This window comes from Tyto alba, unplaced genomic scaffold, assembly GCF_018691265.1.
Source record: "Tyto alba isolate M040663 unplaced genomic scaffold, T.alba_DEE_v4.0 Super-Scaffold_17, whole genome shotgun sequence".
Taxonomy (NCBI): Eukaryota; Metazoa; Chordata; class Aves; order Strigiformes; family Tytonidae; genus Tyto; species Tyto alba.
Window position 1 is genome coordinate 11,045,091 of NW_024881279.1, and position 12,229 is coordinate 11,057,319.

At 40.2% G+C, this 12,229-nt stretch overlaps 1 protein-coding gene across 4 annotated transcripts in view; it reads right to left on the reverse strand.

Annotated features, from left to right (window-relative positions):
• The window catches only part of RNF145 (ring finger protein 145), a 48,617-nt gene that overhangs the window by 29,463 nt on the left and 6,925 nt on the right, over positions 1–12,229 (reverse strand). For all 4 annotated transcript variants that reach the window (XM_042790172.1, XM_033006204.2, XM_033006201.2 and 1 more), the window contains one exon: positions 9,814–10,027. In XM_042790172.1, coding sequence (XP_042646106.1) covers positions 9,814–9,997 — 184 coding nt within the window. In that variant the 5' untranslated portion in view covers positions 9,998–10,027. The remainder of the gene's footprint in view (positions 1–9,813; positions 10,028–12,229) is intronic.

Consider the following 12,229-nt stretch of genomic DNA (forward strand, 5'->3'; position numbering starts at 1 on the left):
ACCAATCTAATTTTTATTGACAATGCCTCTGCCAAAAAAGAAAAAAAAAAAAAAAGGCAAATAATTCATTACCAAACTGTCTCGTTGCGGAAGAAAAGGAAGACAAGCTCAAATTCAGACATACTAGCAGCGATATTCTATTCCCTTTGTTCTCACCCAGCCAAATGATGTAATTAGTATATGGCGTAAATGAGATTCTACTTCAAAACAAAGGACCAGGAAATGAAATTTCTCACAGCAGATTTCTCATCTAAATCATTACATTCTGTTTTCATTTGCACCTCCTCTGTCAGAAGAAAACGTGATGTGGAGAACACGTATCCCTTTGGAAGGATTCTCCACACACAAGGGATTTACAGTTTGAGAAACAGTCTTCTTACTGGATAGCCTTCAGACATGGGTTAACAGTAACTAACACCCACTTCCATCCAGAGCTTTCTGAGCCCTGTGTCTGCAACAAGCACTTCCTCTCCTTTGATTTAGGCTGTGCATGCTATTTTCACTCTTCAGATGTGATGTATGGTCCCTTTTAACTCACCAAGTACATTTCTGGTTAAGTGTAAGCAGCAGGGTCAGTGAAGCCCAATTCCTGCCCTGGTAAAGAAACCATTCTAAGACACATTAAAAAAAAAAAAGACAAAGACAAGAGAGAATAAACTCTTTCCTGAATACAGTAGTAGTGCTCTAGTGCTAGGCCACCAAGAAACAGAATTGTAACTTTAAGCTTTCAGCTATAAGGAGTACTATAGAAGACCCATTCTGCCAACCTTACAAATACACAGACCCACCACTCAGTACTTATTCAGGAGCCCAAGGAAGCAGAGAACTTGTGCTGACTCTCATGCCAAAATGGTACAGATTTAGGCCCCACTAGAGAAAATAAACTGTGAAAACAATAATAAGCAGAAAAGCTAAGTTAAACATTGCTAGATAAGAACACATGTATTAACCAGCTCATGACCTCATGTACAACTTGTTGATTCAGCTAGATGAAAACCTCTCACTGTGCAATGCTCATTGTTACAGTAAGCAGCAGCTCACAGACTGCCTTTCAGCACTGCCTATTTGTGTACCACCAAGGTGCTTCCCAGCTCCTCTCACCCAATATTACCTTTTTGCCAACTCAGGTGTCTGAGTTTTATTGACATGCTGCATACAACGGAGGTTTCTGGAACAGGATCAAAGTTACAAGCCATCCTCTTTATGAAACATTTTAGTGCTCATTTGCATTGTTACAGATCCCTTGTGTCCAGTTCATATTATTACTCAACATTTCCTGGAGGCTTAGTCTAAAAATGAGAAGTCTGCTCATGAAAGAGTTCACAATATTTCTTAATAAAACCACACCATCTCTTGGAGTGCCAGAACGTAATAGCACAATTGCTTGGATTCTACCAGGAAATTGATTTGGGGGGGTCTTAACTTCCCCCTCACCCATATCCTATGAGGTTAAAGGGACCATCTTACAATGACTTGCAAAGCAACTTGCTCTGAAGCAGCCAGTCATGAGCCACAGAATACCATCAAAACTCCGATCTCTCCTGACTCAATGCAGGGCCAGTGCACTACTGAATTACTCATTTCATTTCAGCCTAAGCCTTGAATGTCCTAATTTCAGTTTATTCAGACAACTACCTGGCCACAACATGAAAGTACCAATACCACAGGACAGACTTCTGAAAGACTGTATTTGATATAGCAGAAGCATTTTAACAACAATTGGCACCTTTATTTTCAGTGTGTCTAATTCTCAGAATAACCAGTCACCACAATGGTTACACAACAGTTTACACAGAGATTTAATAAACTGTCTATGCCTAAATCACCTATTTCAAGAGTGGATGATTTTTAAAAGATACACTTTAGAGCTCACTGTAGTTAAAGATATGATAGAGAAGCTACCAGGAAGATTTTGTTGGCATCTTCACTGGAGGTTAGCTCAAAACCAGAAGGAACCAAACAGCCGCTTATTTTTAAGTCACATAAGAGGAGAGACAAAAAGCCCCTGTACATCTTTAATTCTTATTAAGCATCTTTTGAAGGATAAACTCAGCCAAATGGGGTCTTCTGAATTGATTGGGACAGCTATGCTGTCCTGAGAGCGAGACTAGTTCTTCATCTGCTCTATTACAAAAGGCAACAACATAGAAAACACCTCTGTCACCATGCAGAATGACCACTCCTGCATCAGATATGGCCCCAACACACAGCTCATGCAAAATTCACTCCACTGAAATCAACCTAGAAGCCAAGCCATTCAGAGAGCACAATGCCAAAATCCCTATCAGTCTCAAGCAGCCAGAGGCACCAGTACTATCACCACAAAGGGTGGCTTCCATCTAGCCTGTCTCACCACTGCCAACTGAACAGCTGTTGAAGGCAGCATAAGTGCAGAGGGCTTTAAGATGTACTGCGTTTTTGTGATGTTTTTGCATGGCAACACCAAGGCACACCTCCTTCTCACCCTCCCACACAGCCAAAGCTGCCCAAACAAATGCTATTCACTCCAAGAAGTTCTGTACTTTGAATTAACATGGCAAATATTTTGCCCTTCAGAAAATGTTGAAAAATTAGTTCTAAACTGAGAAAGCAGACATCTAAATATACTTGCACACAAGGAAATTAGTATTTACCCAGTCACGGCACAGTGCAACTATAAACAGAGATCAGAAATCCTGTTATCAACATCTGCACATATCAGTGAAAATAATGCCAATAATTTACTCATTACTGGGGTACTGCCATCAGTTTCAACAGCTGTTTCTTGAATTTCAAATGTGTAACAGATTGGGCACTCTAAGTATAAATAACCCAAGAACTGAATTCCTTACAGAGATTTGCAGTATTGTCTGAACAAATAAAATGGACTTTTGATTCTAGTTCTGCCATACAATTCAGAGGCTGTTTCTGTAATACAGCATACCTAGTAGTCAGAATTCTGGGACTAATTACAACCACAGAGAACTTGAAGAGTACTGCAAAAGGACACAGAAGTGGAACTGTAAATATATAGACAGTCACAATGTATTCTAAATTATGAACACAAATTGACATGTTGTCATAAGACTAATACTCAGAGTGAACTGAACCTCAAAATGAAGTGTCTCCTTTCAAGCAAGCTGCTATCAGATTTTGGTTGGGTTTTTCTGGGGTGGAGGGGCTGGAGGGGGTTTGGTTTTTTGTTTGGGTTTTTTTTTGTTTGTTTGTTGTTTTTTTTTTTTGTTTGTTTGTTTTCAGTGAAGAGTTATGTAGGTTGCTAAACAGAGATACCAGCTTTAGACAGAACAGTTACCTGAAGGTATCCATATGCCAAGAAAGCTGCTTAGTAAAAGCCTACGACACTAAGGAAGCAGTACAGGAATCAGCATTCTCTAGAGCTGAAAGGAGAAAAAAGGGTATTTTGTATTCTAAGTGTGGCATACTCTCTACCCTCTTCTGTGTCTACCAACTGCAGCATATACTGCATTTTGCCCAAGAGGAAAATATGAAGACATAGCAAGTGAATTTTTTTAAGAATTAAAGACCAAGTCCATGTCATAAAACTGCATTTGGTTAAAAATAGCTACATTTTAAAATAGTAACACTCAGAAAATAGTTCTGCTACCCATTTATCTAAATGCTGCTGGCAGGAGGGAGACAGAAGGCACGGGACAGCAAACCCAGAAATGCTGAATCTGAGCAGCAACTCATCTTTGTATGCCTTAACTGCCACATTTAGTCATGCATCCTCTTCTCACAATTTTGGGAAATTTGTTTCTGGAATGAACCAACTGCTTCTTTCTTCTCACAGTGAAGCTTCACATGACACTTCTTACTGCATTTGTATCACAGTACTATATCCTTCCTCTGAAGAGAAAGGGCACCACAAAAAAGCAATCCAAATAAAAGATCTTCTAATTAACGCACAAGAGCTTAAAGAAAAGAGGCAGACCAAACTAGAGAGCAGTCAACACACTGTAGCAGTAAGTTCAGTAGGTTTCTCCTCAAACAAGCCCCCTTTTTAAAGGCAGCATTCATAACAAGTAGTTCCCACTGACCAAGTGATGTGACCATGCGATTAAGGTGTAAACCACACAGTTAAAGAAACTGTGATTATAAACAGGGTTGTGAAAGATGACACACCTTCCACCTATTCCAAGTATTTAAATAGTTTCTTTACATTTTTCCCCGAAAAATTATTTTTTGTAATGAGAGAGAATACAGTCTAAGATAGAAAACTGCTTTTATTTTTATTCTTAGGTAAGAAAACACCATGCATTTAGTGCTATTCTGTGCCTCTAGCGTGACAATGACTTAAACTCCAAGCCTGACTATGATTACAGGTTAAGCTCATGACTCTCCTCTTCCCATCTAGCTCAGAGTATTTACCAGTTAGCACAAATAGCATTGATTTGCCCTTCATAGGAGGAAATTATGTGGTTTCAACTGTTTCTACCTTCTTCACCAGAAGAAAGAAAAGAAATGACTGCCTTCTCAGAGGCAAAAGAAAACACTGGAGTGTGGCAGTAGCAGAGTTAGTCTACCCTACATAGAGGTTTGAGATAAAAGCCATAGTAGTTAGCACAGACCTTTCCTGAAGGAGAGGCTACTTTTAATTTACACAAAATTATTTTAATGAAATCTTAATGAAACCACATTGTATCTATAATAGTTGTGGGTAAAAAAGTTGGTTTGCTTTCTAAGCTTCTTTCCCTCCAGATCCTTCTGCCTGGTGACAGCATACCAAGTATCAGAATTATATCAGGTAATACAGCACACTGCACACAAATTCATCACATACTACTCTTCAGCCAGACTGTCTCAATGGGTTACCAAAAAAATTAAATAGGATGACCTGGGAGTATTTGGGAGAGGCCTGGAACAACAGTGCTTATTGACAAGAGTCGGGGTTTGAGCTCAGAGGGCAACTGAGCACCACATAGTCACTCACTCTCCCCTTCCACCACAGCACTGAGAAGGAGAAAATAAAGCAAAAGGCTCAGGAATCAAGATAAAGACAGGGAGGGATGACTCACCCAATTACAGTCACAGGCAAAAGACAGACTCATTAGGGGAAGAAAATAAGAGAACATAAATTTAATTCAGACACTAACACCACCACCACTTAACAGACAGAGTAGGATACTGAGAAGCATTGCCACATCCTTAAAAACACCTTCCACGCCCCCCACCCCTCCCTTCTTCCCAGGCTCAGCTCTGCAGCCTGTATCTCTACCTCCACCCCTCCCAGCAGCCCAGGGGGCAGGGAATGGGGGGATGCAGTCAGTCCTGCCACTGCTCGCACTCTTCCCCTGTTCCAGTGTGGTTGCCCTCTCATGGGAGACAGTCCTCCACAAACTTTCTTTGACATGAGTCCTTCCCACAGGCTGCAGCTCTCCCCAAGCTGCTCCAGCATGGGTCACCCCTGCATGCTGCAATCCTCTCCCTGCCTAACTACAACAGCGGGGCCAGAATACAGAACCAAACTTCCCATGTGAACTCCTTTCAGGAGGCAAAAGAATTTTTACTACTTTTAATATAATTTCTGGCTGAATAACAGTCAAAGAATTGCAGTCAACGGCTCGATGTCCAAATGCAGAGCAGTGAAGAGTGGCGTTCCTCAGGGGTCAGTGTTGGGACCGGCACTATTCAACATCTTTGTTGGAGACATGGACAGTGGGATTGAGTGCATCCTCAGCAAGCTCACCAAGGACAACAAGCTGTGTGGTGTGGCTCACACGCTGGAGGGAAGGGATGACATCCAGAGGGACCTGGACAGGCAGCAGAGGTGGGCCTGTGCAAACCTCATGAAGGTCAAACAAGGTCAAGTGCAAGGTCCTGCACATGAGTCAGGGCAATCCCAAGCAAAAATACAGGCTGGGCACAGAGTGGATTGAAAGCAGCCCTGCGGGGAAGGACTTGCGGGTATTAGTGGATGGAAAACTCATCATGAGCCAACAGTGAGCACTTGCAGCCCAGAAAGTCAACCATATCCTGAGCTGCGTCAAGAGAAGCATGGCCAGCAGGTCAAGGGAGGTGATTCTCCCCTTCTACTCCACTCTCGTAAGACCCCCCTGCAGTGCTGTGTCCATCTCTGGGGCCCCCCAACAGCAGAAGGACACGGACCTGCTCGAGCGGGGCCAGAGGAGGCCACGAAGATGCTCACGGGGCTGGAGCACCTCCCCTGTGGGGCCAGGCTGAGAGACCTGGGGTTGTTCAGCCTGGAGAAGAGACAGTTCCAGGGAGACCTTATAGTGGCCTTCCAGTACTTAAAGGGGGCTACAGGAAAGATGGGGAGGGACTCCATCAGAGGGTGTGGGGATAGAGTAAGGGGTAATGGTTTTATACTGAAAGAGGGCAGATTCAGATTAGATATAAGAAGAAATTCTTTACTGGAAGGTGATGAGGCACTGGCACAGGTTGCTCAGAGAGGCTGTGGCTTCCCCTCCCCTGGAAGTGTTCAAGGCCAGGTTGGACGGGGCTTTGAGCAAGCTGGTCTAGTGGAATATGTCCTTGTCCATGGCAGGGGGGTTGGAACTAGATGATCTTTAAGGCCCCTTCCAACACAAACCATTCTACGATTCTATGATCACTAGTACATGCACCTGGGTTTGGGTTGCAAACCCATTTTATCCAATTCTTGCCTGTTTTTACAGATATCCAATACATATGGCAAACTAAAGAAAACAAACAAACAAAAAACAAGTACACAGGTCAACTCCTTTTCATCCCAAGCATCTCTAGCAATTTTAAATTAAGTTTTCAATACATTATCTGGCAAACGTCCTGCAAGATATACCAAATATACATACTTCCAGAAAGATACTGGGTGTGATCAATCAAGTTTTAAGCTTGAGGTGATCCTGTGACCATCAAGTATGAATTTCCGCACACACAGAACAAAAATTTTTCAGCCAGAGACATTCCTGAATTGTTGCTTAGCTAAGTTTGATGTTTGTCTTTTTAAGCACACCTGACAAACCTACAAAAGTTCACAAGTGAAAAACAGTTTTAATGGTGATTCTATAAGATAATTCATATGCAGAAAACCAGTATTATGAAATAAAACAACACAGTACTAACTTTGTACACAAGAGCTAAAGTGCACACTGAAGACTACTGCAGGCCATTCACAGGCCTTTTACACCTGCCAAAAAAGTAACCACAGTGCCATTTGACAGATAAAGTTCATACACAAAATTACTCTGCAATTTTTCCTATATGAAATTAATCTGTTTACTTTCAAGAATTGTAACCAAAAATTTATCTTTGCTGTTTGCACTGCTTTATGCATATTCAGTTAAATTTCATGCAGTTGAACTTGCGGTTGACTAGTTATCAGGACTGAGTATTTTCCTTCACTAAAGCAGATAAGGCCTCTTTCCTGAAAAGATATGAAAGGGAAAAGCCGTATCAAATTGCATTTGAGAGGATTTTATTATATTGCCAGTACTGCTAACTGGAATATGAATCACACTGTAGCATGTATCACTTCACTTGATCGAAACCAATCGGCTTTTCACACTTTAAGTCAAATGAATGGAAGAAAACGTGTATTTAAGCAGAAAAGACATTCCTGGTAACCCCAGTTCTGAGCAAATTTCCAACTTTGGATCCTTAGTTTCAGGAAAAGGTTCATAATGTCTAGACTGGTAGAGTTTATTGATTATTATGGCTCTCTGATCAAATTTTTCCTTGAGCATCTGCTCGAGATAGACGCCCCCAATTTCCTAAGCTGATAGAAGCACTTCTGTGACATGGTATCTTACACTGTCTGTGTAAGAAATTCAGCAACTGTTTGATACTGCAAAGCTGCCACAGCATATGCTGATACCGTGTTTCCTAACTGCAAATATGAACTGAGGATTTTTTTCCTAAATAAAATAGATTAGTATGTTGAAAGATATCTGCAATAAATTGTTATTTAAATTACACACTGGCAATTAATTTCTCCCCAACATATCTTCAAGGAAGCTTAATTTCCCAAACTGATGTAAAAGCACTTTGTTTTCTTTACAAATCAATTTATATATTTGGATACGTCATTTTAATTAAGGTTATACTGTAAAGTGATGAAATTAAATCTATAAAAAAATCTCGTGTAGGCAGGCAAATTGATTCAGTTCAGCCTCACACTGACACAGCTTAAAAAACCTCAACAACCAAGGAACTGAAACAAATCAACTTTATTTGAAAAGTATTAGCCAGGTTTTATCACTGGAAACTGTCTGAACATCTTTTAAAACAAGTGACTTTTCTGATGATATAGAAGCCCTTCTTGATCAGCAACTACCAGTTGGAGCAGTAAAAGTACAGACACTCAATACTGTAAAAGCACTCCTGAGTAATTGTGCACCAGCACTAAAGCACCACTTGTATGAGATGCACTAAGTCAGAATCCACCCGTTTGGTACTAAAATAGCATCCAGGTGAGAAATACTTTGGTGACAATATCTACCTTTTCTGTAGCACTTTTTATTGGCCTATCTCAACATACTTAAGCAAGGACAAGGTTATCAAATGACTCTAAAGAGGGGCTATGTTACAGCCAGAAATTACCCACTGACATCTTAATAGCCTACTGCAGAACTGTTAGTTCTGTATTAGAAGCTGATCTGATAAACTAATTCCTAAAAGGTACCTGTGGGCGTACAAGTACATGAGAAAGCCAGCTGTAGTTACATGCCACCGTGGTCCTGTGTCACACTGACCAGCAACAAACAAATACTCTCTCCCACAAACATATGAAAAAGGCATAGAACTCTAACACCAGCTTTTTGCACTAAAAGTACATTGCTATCTTAGCATGAGTGTAGTGGAGCCGTAACAAAAAAAGCCACATGTGTTTTTAATGGCAGTAAATAATTTCCAGACAACAGACATTTAAGAGATTAAAAAAGAAAAGTCACATGCCAACACTTACAGAGTCGGGATTAAAACCTGGACATGCTACTTCAAAAAACCCCAGTGCTCTAACTACTTAACTAAAGGGTGTTTCTTTTAGCTGACTGCAGTATACTTTTATCCTCCAAAGCCATCTACAAGGAAGAAACATTGCAGAGTGGCAAAATTATATACTAGCCATTTCTCTTCAAGCTAGGAAGTACTCAGGTAGATGATGTCTGGATCCAACCCCTAATTAGCCCCATGTAGAGTCACTAGATGAATCACATACCCACCTGGAGAGCAGGTCCTAGAACATCAATCCTTTCATCTCCTAAAAACAGACATCTAGCATTCCACAGCTAGATTTGCAGGCCAAGGTTTAAACCTCAGCTCCCTGAGCTGTGTTAGTAATGTTGTCCATTTATCTGCAACACAAGGACTTCTTACCTGCTCTAACCCACTCACAGCATGTATATGGTTCATAAGGTTTTAAACTGAAGAACCATATCCATGCAGCAGTGCAAGGTAACATTCTGGTGCTGTGGTCACAGTCCAAACTAGGCAACCTTTTCCCTACTCTCTTGTTTAATGCCAATGATATAAGTTACAATACTTCTTGTCCACACAGTATTCCACATCAGGCTTCTCATCAGTCAGACACAGGCCAAAGTCACTGTCCTATTCTTTCAGGGTATCAATTGTGTTTCCAGACACCAGGTTTACTCTATTTACATATCAAGACTAAATAACAGTTCAATACAACCCTAGACAGGATTTCCTTACTGCTAACATAAACAGTCCCTTAAGCAGAAGTGTAATGAATATATTATCATGCTATTTGTTGTAATCAGTATATTAGCATACTACTACCAAATTCTTAAAATTATTGTAGTAAGCAAAACAGTATTTATTTCAGTAGTGTTTTCTCTAGAATACATGTACACTTACCCACATAATGCATATTAAGGGCCAAATACTTGTACTGGAAGAGAGGGTTGTTGTGCAGGCTACTTCTTTGGATCTGCTGGAAGAAAGAGCTGACATCCCATCTGTACAAGACATCCAACAGCATGATGCTTGGGACCCTTAGGGCCACATTTAATACTGCCTCCAACTTCTCCTTTGCAGCCATTCTCTTCCCTTTCTGTGAATTGGCAGCAGACTGTAAATAGCACAAGACAGAGAAGGGTGATCAGATCAATCTCACTGTACAAACAGCTATTAGGCTTTGTGATCGTATGAATGGAGCTTCCTGTTTGGACATAAATGACTGAATCAACTAAGTTAAATTCAAATCCAGACATAACAGCTATTTTTGATATATAAAGGTCAATTTGCTGGCAATTTTTCTATGGTGATACTGTAAAATGGGGAAAGGGTGGGAGGGCAGGTTAATGACATAAAAATGGTCAAAAGGTGTACAACAAATAAACCTTTATTCTTATTTGCACTGATTTAACATCCAAGACCCCAGCCAAAAGACCCCAATGTACTGTACTACATAAATATTAACATGATAAGCTTTAGAAAGCAAATACCTGATAAGCTTGAGAAAGCAAACATCAACAAAATTCAGACACTCCCTCTGCTTAGCTTAACACTATTTCTGTGACTCCCAAATGAAATAACCACCAACTAAAACAGTTCTTAAAACATTTTTAGATTCACTTTCTCAATGCAAACTGAAATAAATGATTTTTTTTTTTTTTTAAATCTTAGATACTGGAGAATTGTTTAGGACATTCTTTAACATTTATGAATTCATATATTTATGGAATTTGAGGGCTGTGGATTTTGAAGATTAGGACCAATAATCCAACTATTCTATTCATTTTAATGTCACCACTGCAAGGAATCATACAAATAAAAGACCATATCCTCACTCCAGAGTACTAGAAGGTAATTTAATTTTGAAGCTTATGATCAGAGAAGATGGATGATGTAAGACAATGAAGGGTTTGGTTTTGTTTTGTTTTTTAAACAGGAAAAAAAATCTGGTCCATAACAGCATCTCAAAAGAGATCTAGTCACCAACAGGACCATTTTAAAGAGCAAAAGGATGAGTTTCCACAGCCTGTCAGAGCACTGCCTTCAGCTGAGACTGACAGTTGCTCCTAAACGAAATGTGCTGTTTTTACTACATGCCACCTGCCCACCCTAGGAACAGCATTCAGCCCAGGCTGTATTTATGAGCCACCAATTAAATACACTGTATTAGAAAAGTGCAGCTGAAGTATTCAAGGCCAAGGTAGGGTTGATCCACCAAGTTTTTATCCACAAGCAGCCATTCAAACAAGTAAAACCAATCACCTGCAGCACACTCAGTCCCCAGATGAGGTCAAATTTAAGAAAAGTATCCCAATCCCAATTATTAGGGGGACAACTGGAAAGAACTGCATCCTGACTAAAGAAACAGAAAAATCTGCACTTGGAACTGCACTTTTTAAATAAAGTTTTACAGGACTTCATTCATATTATCCTTGTGTAAGTTTTACAAGGTTTTGCATCTGTGTGAGTTTTATACTATCAAGCCAACATGTAAGTACAGCACAGAAAAAGAAAAAAAAAAAAAAAAAAAAGAAAAATCTTTCTTCTTGTACGGGAACACACACACAATCCTCGTGTGAAGTTTTATTTCTGTTGCCATGGCCAAGATGCTGCCATAAACTGTTCATGTGCACACCTAGAGCTACACCAACACTTGCCAAGGTATGATGACATAAAATGAATCCAGTTTAAGAAGCCACAACAGATCAAAACACAGATTTGGCTCAGTAAACCACAGGGTACAGGGCTGCTGCTTGTCAGCATCTAGCCCACAGTCTAACTTTTCAAGTTATGTAAACGCAGGCACTTTTTACAGAGCTCTTGCAACTTCTCTACAAAACCCAAAGCACAACCTTCCCCTCCCACAGGAAGCACCTCCCCGCTACATCGGGCATCCCACACAACACCAGCATTTCACAATGCTTCCCAAAACGAAATAAAAGGTCAGCCAGAAGACTACAAATATTTAGTATGAAGAACCAGAACCATTGGCCGAGCAGCTACTACAGAATACTAGAGTTCAACATTTAGTGTGAATAAAAGGTGGCGCTTAAATGTATGGTATCATACAAACAACAGTTAGGAGCTACACAGATTGTATACAGTGAGTTTTGCCAGGATGAATACTGAAATACAAGCCTATGCTCAGCTCAGCTCAAATAATTCATATCAAAACATATGTCCTACAATTTTCAAAAAATCTTTGATTCTGCCAAGTTTGTAAAATTAAACAAACTTTGAAATTAAGCTGCCTCCTGGTTTTTTTGATAGGTTACTTTTCCAAGCAGATCAGGTCTTAGGGGTGGGTGGGAACTGA